Source organism: Perca flavescens, chromosome 4 (assembly GCF_004354835.1).
Source record: "Perca flavescens isolate YP-PL-M2 chromosome 4, PFLA_1.0, whole genome shotgun sequence".
NCBI classification, from domain to species: domain Eukaryota; kingdom Metazoa; phylum Chordata; class Actinopteri; order Perciformes; family Percidae; genus Perca; species Perca flavescens.
Window position 1 is genome coordinate 11,459,536 of NC_041334.1, and position 26,144 is coordinate 11,485,679.

The window sequence follows — 26,144 nt, forward strand, 5'->3', positions numbered from 1 at the left end:
CAATACTTATTCGTGAGAATTTGAATGTGCTGTAAACTTGTAAAATACCCTACATGCTGTTTGGGTGCGCTTGTAGGCAACATGAATGAATTGGGTTACGTGTCTGCTTCTACATTTGCTCTGCATATTATATGCGACACTTTCTGTGCATGCAATGAGTCTGTGTGCTCATCTGAAAAATAATCACTACCTAGTAGAGTCGGCAGTCCTCATGGATAATGTATGTATGTTCACCACAGCTGTGACTACAGGAGCGCCCTCTGGATTAGCTATACAAGTGTGTGTTTGTGAGGATGAGAGAGACAGATAAAGAGAAACATAGATTGTGTGTTTGTGTAATTATGTGATATCGCCAGAGTATCTGTCAGAGCGTGCTCATATGTGTCTTTTGTGTTTTGTCCGTGTGAAATGTGTGTGTGTGTGTGTGTGTGTGTGTGTGTGTGTGTCTCGCTCTCTCTCTCTATGTGTCTCTGTCTCTTTCTCTATCTATCTCTCTTTCTGTGTCTGTCTGTGTCTGTCTGGCCCATTGCCTGTCTAGTATGTATCCGTTGTTCTTGAGGCAAAATTTGAAATAACCTGATGCATTTGTATGTCAGTGTTTCCGCGGCGCGTGTGTGTGTGTGTATGTGTCATCACACACACACACACACACACACACACACACACACACACACACCTGTGTGTCGTGGTAGCTAGACATGGAGTTGAAGATGATACATTGGTTGCAGCTAGCTAGCTGTTTCCCCCTTGCTTCCATTGGTTGTGCTAAGCTAAGCTAAACGTCACGAGCGACAGTGATAGTGAACGTGCAGATGTACGTCCCAGATGTATTCACACCAAATGTGACCCTGATGACTCCCGCGTGACTGCTACTGTATGTAACTCAGAGTAAGCATTGATGTGGCACATCTGAAGACACCCAGACATTTAAGTTAAAACACTGGCCACTTCAACCTTACATGTTCCCGGATGATTGACATTTGCAGAAACATTTTGCTGGGCAGTTTGGGCAATGAGAACGTGAAACTGCTGGAGGATTGTGAGGCGGCAGTGAGGACGTTTGTGTACTACAGCAAACGCATCTCTTTCAACCTCGGCTGTCGTCAGTACAGCCTCATCCTTGGCAGCCTGCACCGAGGACAAAGAGATTGTGTGTGTGATTACACTGTTTACGTAGTGTGTGTGTGTGTGTGTGTGTGTGTGTGTGTGTGTGTGTGTGTGTGTGTGTGTGTAAAGGTTTTGTGAAAGCTTGAGGGAATCCTGAAAGATACAACAGAGCAGTGTCTGTTAGTATTCCCTTCATGCATGCGTGCACACACAGGCAGATACACTCACATGAATGTACACACTCACACACTCACAGGCCTAGCAGGTGTTTCTGTATAAAGCTGGATGTTTTTAATCTGAGCGGTGGAAGGTTTCACTTACGACCCTGTAAAACAAGCAGAAGATAGCAGTTTGTACTTCAGCTTCTATAGGTGTGTGCAATTTGTCAATAGATACATTTAAGTTCTGTAACAAATATATCAGGTATGGGACATTTTAACGTACTGCCTGCTGAACTACCGCTGCATGGCTCCGTTTCCTACGGGGAGGAATTATTATGGCTGTGTGTTCTTCTTGGTAACAAATAAACATGCCATCCCCCAGCAGTGGTCTTCACTGGTCCAGAATTGTGAACCTAAGCTGAAATAAATCTGAGGTGAAGACAGACCAGAACCTAAACTGAACTAAAGTCGATGGGCTCTTGAAAACCTTTTTCCTATTTAGCATTTGCTTTACTCCAATATTACAGCAGCGTTACAGTTATCTAATGGCATCTTCTTTTGTCTCAGTTCCTCTTACTGTAATGGGAAACCTCCTTACGCCGATTTTGGGTCTTTCATACTACTCGCTACCGTGCTGCCGCGGTCGGACACCGAGAGACACTCACCAAGTGTCGGGATTTGACGAGTTGGGGAGTGAAAACGGGTTGTTAAAACCGGCAGTTAAAAGTCACCAGCAAGCAAATGTTAATATTCCTGGAATTATATGCACATTATGGTCTGAAAACAAAAAAACCTTCAGCTACGCGTCTTCGACTACAATTTCAATGACAACAAAAGCATTACTGCTGTGGCTGAATGATAAATCTGAATCTTTGAAAAAATGTTGTACAAAAATGAGTCAGGTCTTTATGATGACGCCCATCCTTTACTCTGTCACCCTGTCTTGCATGTGCTTAAGTAATTACCGTCTCTGTTTGAAAAGATGCTCACGCTGTAAGCATTATGCCAGCACTTCTAACGCGGGAGGGGAGGGAAGGGGGGGGGGAGAGATCGGGCCTGACGCCTCCTCTATAACTCAACCTGTTCAGTAAGCTGACAGCGCCAGCACTCATTAGCCTAATCACCTTCAAATTATTCACCGGGAGACGCTAATTTATCAGGCAGAGTTGGACAACAGAGAGAGAAAAGGCAGACGGAAAAAAAAAGGCCATAAAGAGAAAATGTGTTAAGAGTGAAGCTGATCTGAATATCCATTCAAAAAGAACAGATCATGTGCTCTGCTTCCACAAGCCTGTTGTGACAAACATATTTGCAGTGCGCTGCCACCACAGCCACCAGAACTATGGCACAGGAAATGTTTGGGTTTGGAAGGACAAGAGCTGAGGGATTCATACCGCTGGGGGGGGAGAAAGTTGTGACTAAAACAGTTTGTCTTACATCCAGTCACAGAAACCGAGATGGCCAAGTTGCCTAAAGCGTTCTTTATGTCTTACTGTGTGTGTGCAAGTTACTGTTTATATAACCGTGCGTGTAGGACTTACTTTAGTCGATTTAGTGTGTTTTGTTGCCTGTGCACATGCAGGTGTACATTTGGTGCCGAAATCCTTTTGGGTATGCATCAGTCTGTGCCGCCAGAGGCTGTGCGTGCGTGCGTGCGTGTTAGTTTGTGTGCATGTGTTCCTGTTTGTGTGTGTGTGTGTGTTGATGAGCAGCCTCTGGGGCCCATTATGCCTGTGACAGCCCCACAGCACGGAAGCAGCCAGCCAGATAACTTATGAAAGCAGTTTAAAGCAAAATTGAATTCACAACTTATAAATTATTAAAGTCATTACACCTCTGCGAAGATCGCTAAACTCCGAAACACAACAACAATGGCCTCCTTGCCACTGTTACTTCTGGGAAGAGAACTGATTTCTGAGCATTACCGGTGGGGAAGTGCTGCATATTTCAGATGTGTTAGATGGCAGGGAAATGTGTCACATATGGGCTCGTCTGAGAGAAAAAACTTTATATATACGGAGGCTGTTGGAAGGCTGGAAACTACTTGTTGTATGGTAGGAAACTACTCTACTTAGTGATGTTGTTGGACTGTTGCATGTAATTACATCGTCTGCATGTGAGAAATAATTCAAAAGGTATTCATAAAGAATATATTATTATAGAATATATATATATATATATAAACTTCTGCACAACAATTTGTATGATATCCTACAAAACGGCAACCCCCGGCCAGTCGGATGACATGTCCACTTTTCTGATAAGTTTGGTTTGGTTTGGAGTTATTTCATGCTATAAAAACAGAGCGAAACGTCACGATTGACAACTGTGAATGACTCGTGATTGGTCGGGCGGGCAGGGCTTTAAATGAACTTTTTTTGATCACCAGCCAACAAGCCAATCAGATTTCCCACTAGCCACGTTTGTGTACGTAATTTCAGCTCCTCTGGTTTGTTTTCTGCCGTCAAGTTGGTATTCCGTGTTTCAGCGTAGCTCGTAAATCGATACCACACACGCTAGGCACGTAGCCAACGGTCGTATGACACGTCACAACATAGGTGTTCATGGGAAATGCAGGATTAGTTTTACAAGCAGTATGCTGCCAGATACAGATTAGGTTTCCAAGCCAAGCACACACAAAACCGCCCAAATTACTTGGAAATGGAAATCAGACCAATCTGGAAACACTGACTTGTTGTATTGGTTCAAACGGGCTCCACCGCCCGATCACTACTGCACTGACTCTGGCTCCAATATTACAAGATGGAGCCGCCCGTATCCAGAATATTTTGGCTTCACACACACACACACACACATACACACATACACGCACACACACACACACACACACACATGTTCAGCTACCCTGCCTGTGTTTGGATTGAGGCAGGAAACCCGTAGTCACAGGTTAATTTAGCAAGTGATTTAGGATTTAAGTATAGAAAAATGAAAATCACTAGCTTGGTGAAAGTATCACAAAATATTACCTATATGCAGGAGCTTACGTCAATAGCTAAAAAACACAAACTAATTACTGCAGTTTTTTTGACAAAATTGAAATTGAGACTTGAAGGCAGTCTTGCGAAACAGAGTGGAAATGTAATTTAAAGAAGAATTAAAAGCACAACTAAGGAGATAAAGGATTTTGCAGGACACATTTTTGGATTTGAAAGTCCTTTCCAACTGCTTAACTCTGTTGATGGTAGTAAGCTGGTTTAAAATGCTGCTTCAGGTGCTGGAAAGCATTAGAAATACATATTTATTCTGCAAGTTTAGCAGAGCCATTTCTCTTTAAGCTGCAGCGTAATTGTCCCCTGATTATATTGCAACTAAATGACACTTCTGGAGTAGGGTTTGACAGTAGTTGAAAATTGGCTTATTATATGAATTGTTAAACTTCTCCCACCCCTGTGACGAAGCAGCGGTTGTAAAGTAGGACACATCCTCTCCCCTCAGAGCCACAACAACAACAGCGTCACAGCTGCTGTCAAACTGACTTATAGAGTCTGGGTTAGCAAAATACTTAATGTCCTATGTGTTTCATAGATGAGACCTTAGAGTATGTCATTTGCAATCCAAAAGTGCTCAAATTAAATACTCATAACTCCTTCATAACTAAAACTATGAACGCTTAAACACATTGTAAGAAAGATGTTCAAAGATTACAGTGATTCTTCACTCAAAATCTATTGTGTATCAGCCTGCACTTCTGGAGAAAAGGAAAGCCAAAGCAGCAGTTTAGAGCTACAGTACAGTACAATTCTCATTGTATCTGTGATTTCGGACGAAAACGTATGCACAATGCATATGATTTCTTAGAAAACTACGGCGACCACCGGTGTGATGAAAGGACTTAAGACGGTTAAGTTTAGTGATCTTTTCAGTTAAATTTAGCCGAGGAAAATGTTACGGTGAGCCTGGTACAGACCACTGTGAGGTCCCTGTCGTTTCAGGAGCCGTTGCATTTAAGTTTAGGCACCAAAACGCACCCTAGGGATACTTTGGAGTACTGCAGGGGGTCATTTTTATTTTTTTATTTCAAAATATCAGTCATGCATGATTCCTAAAATAATTTTACTATGGTAATGAATGGATTTTGTGATGGATTCTGAACATTTGAAACATTTCTAAGCATTAAAAATGTTTCAGTTACAAGGTTCTTGTTTAGCCTAGTAAATCAGACACTGCCGGTGCAGCGCTGCATGGTACCTCTTTGTATAAGCTTTTCATTTCAACCAAAAATGCTTCATGCTGGGGTGCTTGGCTGAATTTTTTTTTTCAAAAGATGTACATTATTGAAAAAGGTTTGAGAACCACAGCTGAAGATGGTGCCGACTGTTGGTGTTTTTTGCCAGTGGGTGGTAGTAGCCCCTTCCACACAGACTTTTAAAGGCGGGAATCTTGTGCCGTCATTTCGCCTCCCCGAGTTGGTCCGTTTTTGTAGCCGCCAGCACAGGTAGCAATGGAGCCGAATCGACGTCTGTGCAAAAGGGACAGCATGCAGGGCGGGACTACACACAGACACAGACTAGATGTAGTGGAGGATAAGCCCCACTATGTAGGGGTGTTATTAGTATAGTTCTGCTCTGAACGACTGGGAGAGTACAAGATCTGGGTCTGTACGTCCCAGCGCAATTGGCCCCAGTACCTAATTCAGTAAGTATGTTGTTACCTATCTGGCTGATCTCCCTAATCAACGTGGAGCAATGAAAGTATGGTAGGATGGGCTTCAGGACTTATATCTCTAACACGGTGAGCACCTGAAGTGTGATGTGCTCCTAAACCAAACTTAAGGTCTGCACAATCTCCCCCCCCCTGTATCCTATACCTGGCTAGATAGGTGGGATGCCCCTACTCCAGAGCAATGTAAAACAAATATAATTTACAATTTACAATAACAACTTGGTAGATATCGCAACAAATTATTTATTGATTAACCTTTTTAACTGTCGTGATCAAATTCGACCAGTTTCAACTCTGCTATTGCAGAAATTACTACCCAAAAAAAATAAAATTACATGAAACCAAATAAGGTTCAATGTGACAATGTGTAAGGCGGTCGCTCTTCAACTCACGAAAACTCCCCTTTAGAGCTTAACTGGCCGCTGAGTAAGATTTGACAACGCTCCTTTCCCGGCTCTAACCTTTCGCCACCAGGGCCACACGGAAGGCGGCTGACATCAAACGACTCCGTTGCTACTGCTAATAGCTTCGCCGACCTTTATTCAGCTGAGGCAGTGTGTCCTAGTTGACGCGAACCAATTCGGCCCTTACTTAAGGCTTAGTAGGCCTAACCCCAACTTGTTGTCGGTCCCTCACACGATAGTTTGGTTCTTTTTTATTCCGTTCAAGCGAGAATGGGGATCTCCAGTAAACTTTGGCGTACCTTTCTTTTCGCTCTCCACTTCACACACCCTTGCTTCCTGTTTTTTACCCCACCCCCCTCACACCGGATAGGCTATCTTGACCTTAACGCTCTACTCCTGATAGGTTGATACACCGGTCACAAGTGATGTGGGGCATTAACTATCTGAACCATTACATAGACGCCGATGCTGTTGTGTTAAGCCCAGTTCAGACCAAAAGATTTGCGAATTGAAACTTGCAACTACTTGCAGTCTGCAGCATTCTAAAACCTGCCACTTCACACCAATGAGACGAGACGTGTGTATCATCTCAATAGCAACGACTCTTGGCATTTCTTTAAACCAATCATAATCGTAATTGTAATGCACAAATTGTGTAATTTGTGCGAAACGTAGGCTATTGGGGTTGTGCAATATGTCAGTACATTGTGTAATTTGAGCAATATGTAGGCTATTGGGGTTGGGCAATATGTTAGCTGTGCAATATCGTACTGTGTGTGGGGCTGTGCCACACTTATTGTGGAGAATACAGCTGACGGGGTTGTTCAGTGGGAAGTGCCAATGAAAGGAGTAGTTAATGTGCTTACTATATGTATATGGAAGTATGTTTGTGTTGCATGAGAGTATGTGTTGAGAGATACTTGTTTTTTGTGTTTTCTTTCTGTATTTTGGGTTGTTTTTTTTTGTATTTGATGTTGTCTTTTCTGTATTGTGTGTTGTCTTTGTAACGCTGCAGAATGGACAGAGTCCAAAACAAATTTCCCTTCGGGGACAATAACGTATATCTTATCTTATCCTAACTTATCTGAATCCCCAGCCTCTGTTTTTCTTCCTTTGGATGTTCCTCTGAGCCTCTCCATAATGACCTTGTTTGATTAATTTATTATTGATGTGCTGGTTGGTTGGTTGGTTGGTTGATTGATTGATTGATTGATTGATTGATTGATTGATTGATGAATGCGAAGTACCTTTTGCAGTTAATTCAGCAGTTTAAAAGTTTAGTTTTAAACACCTGTGGAGATTCAAGGAGAACTGAATTTATAACCTATCAAATATTAAAATTCTCACACGTCTCTGCCACAAAGTCTCTGCCAGAGACCATTAAACAGAACATCTGTTTCCCCCTGTGACATTTAACAATGATGGCGTCGGTTTCACTGACTAACCTCATCAACACTTTGCAAATGGCCTGACTGTGTGTGATTGCACCGATGGTGTGTTTTCCAATGTGTCAAACTATATCTACGAGAACTAGTTACCTGGAAAATCTATCTTACGTGTAATGTTCTTACAAGGTTGAGTACAAAGTGGAAGCAAAATGTGCACTTATGATAGTGCTAAGTAGATTATGGGGACGTTTACAAGAACGAACATAGCACGTTTGTGGAATTCTTGTAAATGTTAAACTTGTCGGGGAGGAAACATCCCTGACATAGCATTTAGAGAGCATGGTGCAGCTCTTTAGGCAGGGAGACTGCATCTGTCCAATGGGAAAGGAAACTTGGATCGTGGATCTCTTATAAAAAAATGTAAAATAATTAACAGTTGTATAATTGCAGTCACATCTCTACATTGTCTACATTGCCAGCTTTTGTCTGACTCAGTGGTGCACTTTGTCAGCCTCACGGGTGCTCATGCGATACACTTTGCTAACATGCCAGACAAGTGCAAATTCCGTGGCACTGTATGACACTTTTCGGGCTAACCAAAGTCGTTTGGGTCCATCCTCTGGGGATTTATGTATTGGCAACCCATAATTTACCATCTATTGAAGGCTTGTGGGATACACTAATTTATATTGGCATGAAATGGAGAGAACAGACTCATTTTCATCTAGTATCTTAAGGAACAAAATCCACAAAAAGCCAGCATACGCTTTACTTTGCACGGCAGCTGGATTTTCGCCATATCACAACATCACGCAAGAATCACGGGATCACGGGAACACGAAAATCCATCTTGTCAGGCATCAAGTAATGCATGTGTGTCCAAACAGCAGCGACTTGGACCAATTAGCTGAATCAAAAAAGAATTGAAGTATTTTGATACATCTAGCTTCATTGTGTGTCCCTGTTCTCTCTAGATGACGGACCATATGGAAAAACTAAGGATATCTCTGGACCAGAACAGACCATGGCCTCGAGAAGACACAGTATACCAGGTACATGCAACCTCTATCTATCTATCTATATATCTCTGTCTGTCTGTCTGTCTGTCGTATATATCTTTCTATCTTATCTATCCATCTATCTATCTATGTCTGTCTGTCTGTCTGTTGTATCTATCTAGCTATCTATCTTGTCTATCTTATCCATCTTATCTGTCTTATTTATTTGTCTGTCTGTCGTATCTAACTTTCTATCTATCTATCTATCTATCTATCTATATATATATCCGTTTATCTTATCTATCTTGTCTATGTTATTCATCTTATCTGTGTTATTTATTTGTCTGTCTATCTATCTTGTCTATTTTATCCATCTTATCTGTCTTATTTATTTGTCTTTCTATCTATCTATCTATCTATCTATCTATCTACCTATCTATCTTATCCATCTTATCTGTCTTAATTATCTATCTTATATTATCTATCTATATATCTAGTTTGTCTGTCGTATCTATCTTTCTAGATTTTCTATCTATCTATCTATCTATCTATCTATGTATCTATGTCTGTCTGTCTTATCTATCTAGCTTGTCTATCTTATCCATCTTATCCGTCTTATTTATTTGTCTCTGTCGTATCTATCTTTCTATCTATTGATCGATCTATCTAATTTGTCTGTCTGTTGTATCTATCTTTCTATCTATCCATCTATTCTGTCTGTCTGTCTGTCTGTCGTATCTATATTTCTATCTATCGATCGATCTATCTAGTTTATCTGTCTGTCGTATCTATCTTTCTATCTTATCTATCCATGTATCTATCTATTTATCTATCCATCTATTCTGTCTGTCTGTCTGTCTGTCGTATCTATATTTCTATCTCTCTATCTATCTTATCTATCTATCTATCTTGTCTGTCTTATTTGTCTATCTATCTATCTATCTATCTATCAATCTATGTCTGTCTGTCTGTCTGTATGACTTCTATATCTATCTATCTTGTCTATCTTATCCATTGTATCTGTCTTATTTATTTGTCTATCTATCTGTCTATCTATCTATCTATCTATCTATCTATCTATCTATCTATCTATCTATCTATCTTATCCATGTTATCTGTCTTATTTATGTGTCCATCTATCTATCTATCTATCTATCTTATCCATCTTATCTGTCTTATTTATGTGTCCATCTATCTATCTATCTATCTATCTATCTATCTATGTCTGTCTGTCTGTCTGTCTGTCTTCTCTATCTATCTATCTTGTCTATCTTATCCATCTTATCTGTCTTATTTGTCTGTCTGTCTGTCTGTCTGTCTGTCTGTCTGTCTATCCATCCATCTATCATCTATCATCATAAGGAACTATTATCATAATTTGTCTAAGACAAATGCCTAAAGCAGATTTTTGCTAGGACAGCAAGCAGCTTCCTGTGTTCCAAACTGGATGCTTTTGACTCTAATTCACTAGCAGATTTTGATGTACTTTGTGTTTGAATGGCAGGGTGAGCTGGTGATTGAAGAAACAGTATGCATTTACTGTAACAACAAGGTCCCAGGTGGTTAAAGGTGGATAAAACCTGTTTACTCTGAAAGTGTCCCTGAGTGCGAACTGTCCTACAAAACTTGAATTTTTGTAAAGGAACCCCCATTTATTCTCCTTTCTGAAAACAATGTATCAAACAGTAAATGGTATCTGTACCAGTAAGAGCAAAATAAAACTCTAACCACTGAAACCATAAGATTGCCATACACTCTCATCCAGTACAACCGTCTTCCTCGTCCCAACTGATGTGACATTGGTTTGATGTCCTCCTACATTGAGTCAAACCCCAACATCACATTAAGGAGGACATTATATTACATCAAAAAAAATTAAGGAATTCAAATTTTTCCATAATGATTCTTTTATGCCAACTATGTCAAGCACACAAGCAGAAGCATGGCTGAAAGTGAGCTAAAACTGCAATCTCAAAAACTTGTGAATCTACTTGCAAAAAAATGTAATGATAATGATGTAATATATATTTAAGACATTAAAGAATTGTGTAAAATATTTTAGATATAAGCATAGTGTTCCATGATAAAATTGTCTTCTTTTTTGAAATTACACTTTGGTTTCATTTGCTTCATTGTTTGTTACAATTCATTTGTAACATTAATTTCTTCCATTCATCAAATTACCCATGTTAGTTAATCTCCTGCATCAGTTGCTGCTTTCTCATCACCTCGACCAAATCCCTCTTTTTACTGTCCCATCCTATCCGTCTGACTCGGTCTATTTCTTCTATTTTCTATTTATTTGATGCTTTTCCTTCTCTCCTTTTTTTTTTATTTTCATGCCGTAATGAGTTACATAACTCAGCTCCATGCTCGGTTCCAGCGTCACCTTGCTTCAGGTATACATTTACAAGTATTTGTCTCATTCACCTTCCATAGCCACATTGTCCATCTGTTTCCTTGTTATTATTTGAGTACAACCTGTGTGTGTGTGTGTGTGTGTGTGTGTGTGTGTGTGTGTGTGTGTGTGTGTGTGTGTGTAGTAGAGATGGATAATATTTGCAATTTTTTCCATTTGCCTAATCATTATAAGATGTAAAATAGCTTTCCTCAGTTCTCTGTTTAGATGATAGAATTCATTTCCTGAGTTTCTCTGTGGGTGTACAAACTGTGTGTGTGTGTGTGTGTGTGTGTGTGTGTGTGTGTGTGTGTGTGTACTTGTGTGTGGGTTTGTGAGAATATGTGTGTTGTAATATCCACCAGAGGTAACTGCGGTGTGAAGCACCTCACTGATCTCAGTGTCGCCTCAGGGATTTACCTTATCTAGCCATCTATCACACCAAAGCTTCATCTCACCTGTGTGTGTGTGTGCGCGCGTGCGTGTGTGTGTGCGCGTGTTTGTGTGTGCGCGCGTGCGTGTGTGCATTTGTGTGAAATGGAAGATATTGAGACAGCTATTTATCTGCAGGACTCACTCAATGGCTCCTGCGCCTGTTTGTGCATGTGTAGATGATGATGACATAAATACAGACAACTTTTCTATCAGCACAGCTCAAAGGTTATATTGTACCTATTACATTACTACCTTTCTCATTTTACCTACCAATGTTCTCCTGTCTGCTTTGGACTTAAACACACATGTTTCACTCATAAACCCAGACATTTTTAAACTTGCTGTGTGCTAATACCATTACATATGTATCTACACACTGCACACTAGCTATTGCTATATTCTATTACTTATATGATATTGCACCGATGGTGGCTTATGTGAATGGGTGAAAGAGAGGCTAATTATTAAGCACTTTGTCCGGTAAGGTAGAAAGGTGCTATATAAATGCAGTAAATTTTACCATTTACCATTGGATGAGTGCCCGGCAACCTTTCAAACAACAATACTGGAAACCAAGCAATCGTCCCGTTCTAACAGGCACACGCTCTACACGGGCAATACACTACTTAACATAATAAGTACTGTAAACCTTATCTTTAAAGCAGCTATGACCAATATTTAACAATAACAATGTTGACCTTTATATTGTTGGTTAGTTAAATTTATAATAAAACATCAGATTTTATTAAACTACATGTGTTTTGTGTGCAAAAATCTTAATTTGTAAAGTAACTAAAGCTGTCAGATGAATGTAGTGGAGTAAAAAGTACAATATTTCTCTCTGAAATGTAGCGGAGTAGAAGTAGAAAGTGGCATGAACGGAAAAGACTCAAGTAAAGTACCTCACATTTGTACTTAAGTAGAGTTCTTGAATAAATGTACTTATAACATTCCACCACTGGAACCTACAGAGAATTACCCCCTGTATTTGCAGCTCCCCTCGGCTTTACCGAGCTTTAGTTTCAGCTCGTTGTTTAGCTGTCTTTCCCGTAAATGTCTGTTCTGATTCACACTCATCGCATAATTGCCCTTTTAGGCTGCACAAAGCAGCTGTTTTCTCAGTGAAAAAGCTCTAAAGACCGCTGTTCACAACCTGTTCGGCACCAAACAGCAGGCAGACGCAGTTTGAGACTAGCTGGTAAACATAGTGGAGCATTTAGCAGCTAAAGAGCCAGATAATTCCCTCAGGACCAAAGACAGGGCTAAAATAGTGTGAATACTAGACTTAACATCCATCGGGTGGCCAGAAACATGACTCCAATTGAAAGCTAATGTGGCTGTGTTACTGCTGGATGTGTTAATAAGCATCTGCTGGATGTGTTAATAAGCAACTGCTGGCTCACCATATCAACTTAAAACGTGATAATTTGTCAATGCTATAAGTCAATGCATTATAGTATATAAAAGAAAAAGCTCTCATGGTCTCTCTTACACTAAATGTCTATATCAGTCTGCTATCATATGCAGAAGGAGCACTGTCGACAAAAGTAAGAAAAGATGCATTTCCATTGTGTATTATTGCTAGCAGTTGGGTGTTCAGTGCCTCCCTCAAAGGCCGGTTGATGATTTGGACCCAACCGGATTATGTTTTACATGTAATCGTGCGCACAGTCGAGGAGAAACTAGTCTTTCTTCTTGAACTTTTTCACTTTAAAGCAGCAGAAGAGTCAAGGTGAAGTGAACTCTGCAGCTCTGCAGAATCATTCCCAAGTCAGCCCATTAAGTTGTTTACCTCACGAAGCCTTGACTCAGTCAGAGAATAGCTGAGCAGCTGCAATTATCCGTGGTTAGAAAAGAGGTTACATGTATTTTTTTTATATTTCAATGCTTTTGTGTTTATACAGTAGTTTAAGTGTTTGGGGAATATAACACTGCATAGTTTACTGTCCTCCTGTTGGAATAAGTCGGAGTGGTCCACCGTTCCTTGATCCTCGTTTCCACAGTCCACAGAGAGAATCCCCTCCAGTGGGTTCGGGGGAGAGTTGTAGTTTTACACAGGCTGTTTCAAAGTTTTTCAATAGTCTTGGTTTCAATCGGGAGTCTTGAAAGCTTGTATTATTAATGGTGTTAGGGAAGAACCCGGGAGCAGCTTGTGAAGAAGGTTCGGGACTCTTTCATGACTTACACAGAAGCATTTAATGAATTCTCGATCAAGGAGATATATTTTTAAGCAGTACATTTTAACCACAATGTAGTTTGGTGTAGTGCCATCTCAAATTCTGAACTTTCTGTCCTCCTGAAGGTTTATTTAAACTCTGGCTGTACCAGTGTTCGGAATTCGTAGGGTACACATTCAATTATTGGCAAATTATAAAAATATGTTTTATCAATATTAATGAAGTTATGAATATGTGTATTCATAACTCTACCAAAATGACAAGTCTTGTCTCCAGAGGTCAGTTTAATCTGAGGCCTTTTTGGTTACAAATCAGATTTAACACAACTGCTGGTTCCAACACCAGTAAGAGCAAAATAAAACTCTAACCACTAAAACCATCAGATTTTAGTGGTGTAGTGCCATCCCAAATTCTGAACTTTCTGTCCTCATGAAGGTTTATTTAAACTCAGGCTGTACATATGTGATTTAGAGAATACCAAATAAGGTCATTCTTCACTCATTTATTCCTTGGTGAAGATGCTATTGGATCATTTACAACAACTATGCTTACCTTGTAACAAGTCACATACATTGTAGGTACCCCAGATCGCATGCAGCATTCAACTGTGACTGTCCAGTGTTTCTATGTGTGCATCACTACTGCAGTTTCTGTGCGTATGAATGTTAGGTGTGTGCGTGTGAATGTAATGCTGTGTTCCATTTACTTTCGAAGTCGGAGCTGACAATGACGTCACACTTGAGTTGCCTGCGTTCCAGTACAAGCTGAAATTAAAGTGCCCATATTATGAAAAAAATCACTTTTTATGGGATTTGGGGTGTTATTTTGTGTCTCTGGTGCTTCCAACATACATGCTGTTTGGAGTGAGATACGGGTTTCTAAATGTGTCCTGCCTTCAGTCTCCGGGTGAGCTGCAAAATCTGCACGGCTTTCTACGTCACTAGCCAAAACGTGGGGCCTAGGGAGCTAACCGTTAGCATGCTAGCTCGTTCTCATTGGCAAAACACTGCTACAACACACACAAATTCACCCTAATCTACAAAATAAATTGTATAGAACTACTTACATGTCCTGTTCTGCAGGTATTCCACGCAAAGTTGGAAGTGCGCCCTCGTTTGGAAGAAGTCTCCCGGCTAATCCTGTCTTGTACAGGCCGAAGTTGGAGAAAACAGCTATAGCTAGCTCATGTAATCCTTACCTAGCTACTGCGCATGTGCGTCTGACAACAAAGATCTTACAGAAGTTGAGAGGTCTCACTCTGTAGCTAAAACAGAGACCTGACACAGGGTGAAAATAGGCTGTGCAGTACAACAAAAATATATATATTTTTTTCATTGAACCATGTAAACCTATTTTGATACAATCTCAAATTGCAATTATGAACCTGAAAATGAGCATAACATGGCCACTTTAAGGAAAAACTCAGCTGCGGGACAACTCATTTCACATACGAGGAAAAAAGGTTCGGGGAGACTCTGATGACTTACACAGAAGCATTTAATGAATTCTCAATTGAGGAGACAATTAAGGTAGACAGATTTACGGTTTAACCACGATGTGTCATCATGCAGTGTTGTCCCCAACTCTCTGACGTTCCTGTCTTCCTGAAGGTGTATTTAAACTCATGCTGGAGGCGTTACGTTTTAGCTGAACCTTCAATGTAAAGAAAGATATTGCAGGCGCCTAAAACACAGATGCTAAAGCCTAGTTCCTGAGCACAGTCAGAATGTGTTATGTGTTTACTTCCTCCATGACCTTGGCAGGACGAGGCAGCACTGTTTTACCATACTGCTGTTATGTCTACCGTTTTCTTTGGAGACACAGAGTTGAAATACTACTCTGCCTGGAAAGGTAGCATGAGTTTGTAAGCTGGAAATTCCACCGCAGGAATAACTGTGGGGTTTGCTCAAGGGGGTAAGCGAGCATCTGGCAAGCGTAGCTCCTATGGCGCCATTTTGATGCTAACAAGCAGTCAACCCCTGTTAGTATCCCATTGACTGCCATTCATTTTGACGTCCCTTAGACAGCGAATAACTTTACATCTGAAGCGTTTAAAGACTCTATTTTTCCATTGTTTATTTCTAAAGAAAAATGACAATGTATAAAAGGCTCCATTACCTTGTATCTCACGTTATGGCTCCGTAGTAGACGTTTTTGTAAAAATAATAAAAACAAATCATTTGTTATGAACGATTGTGTCATAACCACGTGACTTACTGTCGCACAGTAGAGGAATTACCGTATAGTACAGGAGAAGCTCGCAGGCAGTTTCGACTTACATTAGCTGTTTAAGTTTAATTACTAATGTTAACTAGCATGTTAGTTAGCAACAATTAGCCTGTGCCTATGTTATCTCCTTACATATACCTACGCTCTCCGTCTCTGTAAGATTGGGAATGATTAAGATTTCTCTTGGCACAGCTACCAGAAGACTTCCAACTTTCAGACAGGTTGCTCACGTCACACTTACGTCGTCTCTGTTGGAGGCTGCGCAGTAACGCTCGGCGCTCACCGGAAAAGTGCTTCTAATATCCTTAACTGGTCTCCGTCCAGAGCAATGGGATCTGTTGGTCCATTCTATATATACTGTCTTTGCATGTTTGGGTTTGAACATCAAACCAATTTAAACAATAGTCAAGGACAACACAAGTAAACACAAAAGCCATTTGTTGAAGGTGTTTATCATTAAAGCAGTTGAAACCATCATGGCCATTGAAAAAGACTGTAAACCTAATTTCCCTTGGCAACAACTGCAAAACACCGCAGAAACATGTCCCCTGGAGGAAGATATCTTTAACATTGACATTGAGGGTTTTCGAGCATGAACGGCCTTTTTAGGTCATACCACAACATCTCAATGATTCAGGTCAAACTTTGCTAGGCCCCTTCATTTTGTTTTTTCCAGCCATTCGGTGGTGGACTTGCTGGTGTGTTTAGGGTCACTGTTTTATACTATACGAACAGATGGTCGGACATTCTCCTTCAGGATCTCCAAAGCAGAATTCATAGTTCCTTTTTCGGCAAGTCTTCCAGGTCCTGAAGCAGCAAAACAGCCCCAGACCATCAAAACCACCATATTTTACAGTTGGTATAATGTTCTTTTTATGAAATGCAGTGTTCCGTACGCCAGATATACTTGGACACACACCTTCCAAAGAGACTTTTGTCTCCATTCGGTCCACAGAATGTTGTCCCAAAAGTCTTGGGGATCATCAAGATGTGTTCTGGAGAAATTGAGACGAGCTTTGATGTTCTTTTTGCTCAGCAGTGGTTTTCTCCTTGGAACTCTGCCATGCAGGCCATTTTTGCCCAGTCTTTTCCTGATGGTGGAGGCATGAACGCTGACCTTAAAGGCAAAGGCCTGCAGTTCTTTGGACGTTGTTGTGGGGTCTTTTGTGACCTCTTGGATGAGTCGTCGCTGCGCTCTTGGGTGATTTTGGGCGGCCGGCCACTCCTGGGAAACCACTGTTCCATGTCTTCGCCATTTGTGGATAATGGCTCTCACTGTGGAGCTGGATTCCCCTTTGGAAATGGATTACTTTCTTTCTCAATTGTTCCTGATAGTAAACTGTGTCAAGCAGCTCCTATTGCTGTATAGGCCTGGGTGCTAGGCTAGATGAGGCCTCATCTTTGAATTTCCAGGTGATTTGATTGTGAACAGGTGTGGCAATAATCAGGCCTGGGTGTGGCTAGAGAAATTGAACTCAGGTGTGGACAACCACAGTTATAGTATGTTTTAACAAGGGGGGCAATCACTTTTTCACACAGGGCCATGATGGTTTGGATTTTTTTTCTCCTTTAATAATAAACACCTTCATTTACAAATTGCATTTTGTGTTTACTTGTGTTGTCCTTGACTTTTGTTTAAATTGGTTTGATGTTCCGAAACACTTAAGTGTGACACACATGCAAAGGAACAGGAAATGAGGAAGGGGGCAAACACTTTTTCACACCACTGTATATACTGTCTATGGGTTTGCTCTACCCAGTTTAGCCATTGTTAGCAATAGCAGTTGATAACGCATTAGACTGTATTTCTGGCATACAAACACCGCAGAAACATGTCCCCAGATATAACATGACATGACTGTAGCTGTGTTGGAAACTGCTCCCTCGTCCACTCACTCACTGTTTTATACTATATAGGGAACGACCAAACAAGAGTTCGGACACTCGCTGAAAACACATCGTTGCGTGACTTGCGCCAGGAGATGCGCCCATTGTTTGTGTGGTGGCGGCATGTAAACAAACCGAAACAAAAATACTTCCAATACATCCCTGAAACAAAGCGAGCACCCAGGAGGATAGTAAAATGCTGTATATATATCTCGCATGTTAGATTTCCACTGTTTAGAAATGAAAGTCCGCTCCATTTTTCCTTTTCAGTTTTCAGTGGGGCTCCTGCTTTTTCTTCTCCTCCGGGCAAACACGGCCGTGTTGCAGTGTGGTATAGGGTAGTAAAATGTAGGGTACATTGTATGTACACTCAAATTAGCAGTGTGGGTCTTTTATAATGGACTATATAGTGAATGATATTAACCGCAGATAATTCAAATACCACTGCAAAATAGCGAACACACTATATAGCTTGTTATGGTTTCAGCACTTTGCCTTGTGTTTTGCGCTATTTCTGTTGCTTCCTTGTAGTTTCTGTATGTTGTATGTATGTTTTTGTTGGTTATTCTGTATTGTGTAGGTCTTGGTTAATTCCTGTGTTCTCTGTTCTCCCTTGTGTTGTGTCAAGTTGATGCGTTTAGTTGATTTCATGTTTTCTGTCTGTTTTTCTGGTTTCCTGTTTTATTTTGATAGTCTGGTTTTCTGTCTTGTCTTGTCCAGTTTACTTCCTGTGTTTTCCCTCCTTTGTTGATTGTCCTGCCCCACCCTGATGGGTTTCACCTGTTGTCTCAACTGTCCCTGATTTACTCATCACCTCATATATTTAGCCACTGTGTTCCCTTTGTCTCTTGTTAGATTGTCTTGTGTTCTTCCCTTCGACTTGTGTTTTGCTCCCTCGTGTCTTGTGTTCCTGCCAGTATTTTTACCCGTCGGTTTATGCGTTACTTTGTGAGTTTTCCAGTCTGTGTACTGCCGTTTTTTGTTATATTAAATTCCTGAGTTCAAACCGTCTTCTGCCTGCCTACCTCCACCTGCATTTGGGTCCTCTACCTTCCACTCATCACAACATAGTGCACTATTTCCATGATAGGGAACGATTTCGAACACAGCTTGTGTGTAAAACTGGTTCATTGAGACACAACTCGGAAATTCTGACTTGCAAATTGTAATGGAATGCACCATGAGTATTTGTTGTGTGTTAGCTTGGTGGGATGGCTGCGATGGAGGCAGCACTGTCTTATCACGCAGCTGCTACGTATCCCGTCATCTATTGAGACAAAGAGTTGAACTACTACTCTGTCTGAGACAGGTTAATACTTATTGCTGTTATGTTGGACACTGACCTGAATGAGACCTGGGGTACCAATGCCTCAACTTACACAGCATGAGTTTGTAAGCTGGGAATTCCACCACAAATGGTGTCAAAGGAAAGTGTGTCAGATATGTATTTCTTTGTAAGTGTTGCAAGGTCTCTAAAACGTGACACTGTGTAACTGGTTACAGTAATAAGACACCTGCATGTATATAACAATGAAAGTCAATTATTATGACACCTGTTATGAACAATAATACTTCGTCTTATTTACATTTCCACTAACCTGATTGCAGTCGGTCTGAGGAGCCCATGTTTTTGACTGCAATCCAGTCATTTAATTTTCATTTAATTTAATTTTCATTTTATTGTTTCTTTTTACAGGGACAATGCACAATTAAGAGTAATTGCACCAGAGTTAGCTAATAGCTAGTTTACTGTCCCTGGGCATTCTTTTTGTATTGTATTGTTTTGCATGTCAGTAATGGCCATTCAGAATATTCAATCCACACAAAACTAAATTTGAGACTTCCTTTGTCTACCTTACATTAATTTTGGGGGTTGGTGTGAACAGTGGCGTTTTTTGGCACGGGCGGGGTGGCATTTTTCGTGACTCATGGGGGGCATCATCATGATTTTGCACCAAGGAAAGCCAGAAAGGTCAGGTTTTAGTTTGTGTTTTCTGTTCTTATATCTGATTGTATATATATTGTATGTATGTGTATATATATATATATATATATATATATATATATATATATATGTATATATATATATATATGTATATACTGTGTATATTATTATAACAACATAAGGGAAAATAAGAGAAAATTTCTCAATTACACAAATTCTTCATTAGTTCATTTGAAAAGTACACTTAAGAAAATGCAGTTATTTAACTATTGCAATTACAACAGATTGTGCACTTTTTAAGGTGCACAATCTCTACCTCCAACATTGCCAAAAGACAATGAACACAATTCTGCAAAAAATATGACAGTATAAGTTAGCTGAACTTAAATAAATATATATATATAGATATAGAAGGGGGTCTTGCCCTGGGTGTAATTCAATGTAGAACTGCCCCTGAGTGTGAATTCAATCTGAATTAACCGATTGAAATTGAATCTAAATGGACAGTCAGGTTTTTGTAAGTTAGGTTTTTAATGGGATTTAGTGTAATGTTGTCTACAGTAAATGCCTATAAAGATTTGTTAATGTTGTATTGGTTTGCAACAGTGAAACACAAAAGATGTAAATACAATAGGGTTGCAGGAAGCGGTCAGTAAATTAAGGCACATTCTGTTCTTAAAAGTACGTCACTTTTTATAATAATGGACATTAGTTACATTCAAGCCAATGCCAAATGAGTTGCTACAAAGCTAAATGCCAAATGATTTGCTACAAAGCTAATTAAGACTATCAGCTCCACACAACTCTCTCTGAATTTCTCAGTATGGCAATGTTCACTAATTGGTGTAGTCTGGAAACTTTTGCACGCAGATGACAATTGACGATGACCTCTTCTGAAATGTCCATGTTTTTTTAATCCTCCGTAGCTACAAGTAACTGCGTGGAGGAGGGGTGGGGGTGCTGCGCGATCACAGAAGGCTTGCTTCAACGACAGTGTTGTATTTTCTCAGAATTCCTCCAGGGTGGCGACAGAAACAACACACTATAGCTTTATTGTTACGATTCAGCACTGTTGTTACTCTCTGCTCCTCACCACGGGGCTTCTCAGGTGCTGCGAGCAAATCACTCCGCCCAAGTGGCAGTGCTTCGCCTTCTGAGAATATAGTTCCCAGACAGTATGTATACGGTTAGAAGATGGTGTGTCTCATGTGACCTTGTTATTTGTACATGCTGTGACTATACAAATCACAACATGTAAATAGGAACATGTTGGTGTTATTTTGTCACTTATTGGGAGCAGCAGGCTACATGGAGCCGGTCACCTCCAGGATCTGGGCTAAGCTAGGCTAGCGGTGGGTGCGTCAGACAGTTATGACACGCAAGGAGATGAGAAGGGTATGTATGGACTTATCTAACATCTGGGCGTTACGGTGAATAAGCTCAAGTCCCAATAAGTCGGTGTGTTCCTTTAAACATTAATATGAAAAAAACAATAAATACAGAAAAAGAAAAATATACATAGAAAATAATTGTTGCGTAACAAAAAAGAGGCTGAATGGGTTGAGTGCAGAATTTCCAAAGACTGTGAACACAAACCAAACCAAATGAGAAATAAAACAATGTAGCAATTTATACCCGGGGTCGCACCGAGTTTACTGAACCATAGGCGTGAAAGCGCCCGAAGGACCTCGCGGGAAAAAACAAATCTCTGAACTACGATCAATAACCTGCCGTCTATAAATTTGAACCTGTATTGTTTTGTCTTTTCAAAACAAGTCATTAAAAAACAGTTTTAAAACACCTAGTTTACTCTCAAGACAGTTTGCTGGTACTGATGACGTGCTTTCACCTTTCAAGGCCTTTCCCTCCCTGCCAGGGACTTTTCAAGTGCAATGAAGGCCGAGGCTTTGTTAGTTCTCATTAACTGATGCTTATCTTATCTTGACATTTACACTTCAGTCATTTCAGCTGACTCTCCTCTATTGAGCTGACAGGGGATCAGTGTCTCACTCAAGGACACACAGCAGCAGACATCTTTTGATTCATCTTTCTTGTAACTCGGCTTGCCTTTAATCCAGGAATCAGAATGGACAGAGGGCAGCCACTAACCACTTTCCATCTCTCTGCTGTATTTGTGTGTATGTCTGTGTGCACATCCGTGTGTGTGTGTGTTTGGTTACATCCTTCTCTTTCCCTATTGTGTGTGTGTTTATGTGTGTGTGTGTGTTTGTGTGTGTATTTGTCTTTTATGTGTATGTGTGTTTTTGGTTAGAAGCTCTGCGGGGGGGTGACCATGGTGGAGCTGGTGAAGAAAGAAGGCAGCACACTGGGCCTCACCATCTCAGGAGGAACCGACAAGGATGGGAAGCCGCGGGTATCGAACCTACGGCCTGGAGGACTGGCGGCCAGGTGGGTGCAACACCAGTAACAAAGAACAACGCATTCGCTCATATGAGATTTTGTACGAAACGTTAAGCACAATTAGTACGATGTCCTACAAAATGACGGCGACCGCCGGCTGGTCCTGTGACAGTTACGTTTAGCAGTCTTTACGGTTACATTTAGCCGAGAAAACGTTACTGGGAGCTGGTACTGTTCAACGCAATGTGCTGGCAGTTTCTACGGCCGTGGCTGTTGAGTTTAGCCCACAAAACTTGACTGTGAGCCGGCCCCCGGGCACCGAGCACCGAGAGGTGACGTTGCTTGCAGTTTATCCGACAACAGGTAGACGTTAGGTTTAGGCAACAAAATGAGTAGTTAAGTTCTGAAAAAAAGATTGTGGTTTAAATTAAAACACCGGCCCCCTTATGTAGTACTCCAGCGACATGAACACCCGTTTCCTGGGTAGAAGTCTTGTGTTTTCCCCTTGACTTCTTCCAGGAAGCAAACGCCGCTCCCCCGCTTGAAAGCCCTGTGTTTTAGGACATAACTTAACTGTATATGTGTATGGCCTTAGTGACTACCTCTCCTAAAGGCCAGATAGCCTATCATCAGTGGGGATATATATTTGCTAATAATATGTTGGATTCATGTTAGGACTTTTTCATTTTGAAAAAAACTTTTGAAAATTAACAATAATTTGGAGGCCCCCCTGCTTTGATTCTGAGGACCCCCTAGGGGTCCCGGACCCCCGTTGAAGATCCCTGATTTAAACAATCACACATTATTTCTCGAGCGACGCTACCATGCCAGCGGCCACCGAGACTTTGCTCCGTCTGTCTCTAACTTTAGCGGGCGCTGGTTTAACCAAGGAAACGCGAGTGACCGCAGTCTATTTCTGTGAGAGAAACACTGCAAGCTGCTTTAGTTTGCTGCTCTGCCACACCACAGATTGCAAAACACACCTGACTTCAGGAGACACTTGGCTCAGACTTGCTACACATACAGTAGTTGGTGCAGTTTCAGGTCGGATCACGTTCTCACCACAAACAAACAAGCTCCAGAGTTTGTTTGAAAGCGTATTGAGACCAACTCATCAAGGAGGATTGTTTAGTCTGCTTTTTGGGCGCATCCGAGTGCCATTGCTGCATTCTCACCTGCCCAAATGAACCGCACCAAGGGGGAAAACCAACTCTAGTGCGATTTTACCGAACTTGTGAAAACTCGTGTGAAAGCGCCCCTAAACAGCAGCGGTCAATACAGCAACAAAAACATGGGATCCATATGAAGTACAGTGCATTACTTTCTGTAGCTATATGTACGAATGGTTCATTAAGACTTTCAGACTTTCTTGATAATCTGTAATAAAACAACTCACATAATGCTCAGGAGTGAAAACTACACATTTTCTAAACAATGTACCATTTAAATCCAGTATGATTTCCCTCTTGTGCAGGAGTGACCAGCTAAATGTCGGTGACTACATCAAGTCAGTAAACGGTATCAACCTGACCAAACTGCGGCATGAGGAGATCATCAGCTTACTGAAGAACGTAGGAGAGAGAGTTCTGCTGGAGGTGGAGTATGAACTGCCCCCTACAGGTATGTGCATATTAGTTTGGCTCCATACACATACATTCACATGGCTTTTATGGTCATAAAGTAATAGCTTTAGTGACGTTGAGTTTGACGTTAGCATAGTGTGAGAAACGCAACCATACCTGCAAACAGCAAGGTCGATATTACATTTCTGGAATTAGAGAAATGTTAAAGGTGCTGTACTCGAAATTCAGAGCATTTATATAGCAGCATGTCAAGATATATGGAGTAATAGCATCATTAGCAGAGAATTAATTCACACTCCCTCTGTGTGTGCTCTAATCTGAGCTTTTCTGTACTTTGTTTTAATAGCCGGTCTGGCCATGTGTGCATGGTATTGCATGTGGCCGTGAAAAACGTATTGTCACACATACATACGTTCCAGGATAGGAGAAAAAAAGCTTGGGGTTGTTTGCATTTCTTTAAACCAATCACAATGGTTTTGGGCAGCGCTAAGCTCCAGACACAGTGACACAGCTCTGCAAAATAGTCTCGGGAAGGAACTTGTTTTGTTGGAACATGTGTACGTGCAAAAGTTGTTTTAGTCGTGCAAAAGAAACGCCACATACAATATTAAATTAAGTTAACTGTTCACACAATACAGTAACGTGAGCTATTTAAATTAGCTGATACATAGTAAAACCTCATTTGCTCTCACCATTGTACCGCTGTGTGTATTTTGTCCACAGCAATCCCACCAATCGGTCCCAAAATGTCTCAGTTAGAGAATAAAATGCCGTAAACATATTCTTTGTAAATCTTTACAATTATTCCCCTAAAGAACCAAGCAGGCCTGCCTTGTTGCACAATTCAAATTTTCTTCAAAATTTGCCATTTGTTGTTTCCTGAAGAGAACAGAGTTAGATATCGGCAACACACAGAGGGTGGAAGGCGAGAGGGAGGAGGGGTGGGGTGGAAGGTGAGGGACATCCTGCGGAACATCCCCAGAACATCCCACGGAGCGTCTGCCGGTGCGGTGTCGTTGATCCAGACTAGGGTAGTTTAGGCTGAGGCAACTAAATCACTTGGTTGAGGTTAGAGAGAGTTGGTGGTTACAGCGTTGAACGTCGGCACTTAATGCAAATAGTGAGATTCAGAATTGTCCACTGTGAATTAGAGATGCTCCGATACTGCCTAAAACGCTGGTATCGGGAAGTACTGGAGTTAATGCACCGATCCGATACCACGTAATAAAGCCCTAAAGAAAATCTATGTTAAAATAGATTATTTATGTTCTTTTTCTGTTATAACTGACTGTCAAAGTGGACAATAAAAGAAAGTTCTGTGGCGTTCATGGTTTGTGTTTGTTCATGTTTCACAAAGATAGAAATAATATCACATCCATACAGGGATAGTAGTATACAGTTGTTAAAACATAATAAAATATATGACACACTGGTATCGGATCGGTACTCGGTATCGGGCAATACACAAGTTCAGGTATCGGAATCGGTATCGGGAAGCAAAAAATGGTATCGGGCCATCTCTACTGTGAATGTGTTTCCTATGATACTGAGCTGGAAAAGCACAGCCTCCTCATTCATTTCAATGAGACCACTCTTGGTACAGCATGGGTCCTTGTTCATATAGGGCAAAAGAAAAACAGGGTTGTCAGATGCAAGACAATTGTAAGGATAAAATGATTTGTCGCTTTGACTTTCCAGTCAAAGTATGATAAGTCTTTAAACTCTTGGATCTATTGCTCAAACTATCTCACTGTATCCCTGGTACCTGCAGCAACACACCCACACCAACACCACTTACCTTAGTTAAAGCTGTGCCATTTTCTGCCTGAATGCATGTTAAATCAAAGAGTACACACACACACACACACATATGTGTGTGTGTGTGTGTACTCTTGTGTACTGTATATAAGTATACTTTTTGATATATGTATATATACTCTTGAAATCAGGCAGACAATGGCACAGCTTTAACTACAGTATATATATATATATATATATATATATATATATATATATATACACATACATACAGTGCAGGCCAAAAGTTTGTACACACCTTCTCATTCAATGAGTTTCTTTTATTTTCATGACTATTTACATTGTAGATTCTCACTGATGGCATCAAAACTATGAATGAACACATGTGGAATTATGTACTTAACAAAAAAATGTGAAGTAACTGACACATGTTATATTCTAGTTTCTTCAAAGTAGCCACCCTTTGCTCTGATTACTGCTTTGCACACTCTTAGCATTCTCTTGATGAGCTTCAAGAGGTAGTCACCTGAAATGGTTTTCCAACAGTCTTGAAGGAGTTCCCAGAGATGCTTAGCACTTGTTGGCCCTTTTGCCTTCACTCTGCGGTCCAGCTCACCCCAAACCATCTTG

The 26,144-nt window shown here is 40.8% G+C and overlaps 1 protein-coding gene across 1 annotated transcript in view; it reads left to right on the forward strand.

The window, feature by feature from the left end:
* Window positions 1–969: 969 nt before the first annotated feature.
* grip2b (glutamate receptor interacting protein 2b) overlaps window positions 970–26,144 on the forward strand; it is a 93,162-nt gene continuing 67,987 nt past the window's right edge. Inside the window, exons 1-3 of the mRNA XM_028575012.1 lie at window positions 970–1,152; window positions 22,085–22,221; window positions 23,648–23,793. Of these exons, the coding sequence (XP_028430813.1) occupies window positions 970–1,152; window positions 22,085–22,221; window positions 23,648–23,793 (466 nt within the window). The remainder of the gene's footprint in view (window positions 1,153–22,084; window positions 22,222–23,647; window positions 23,794–26,144) is intronic.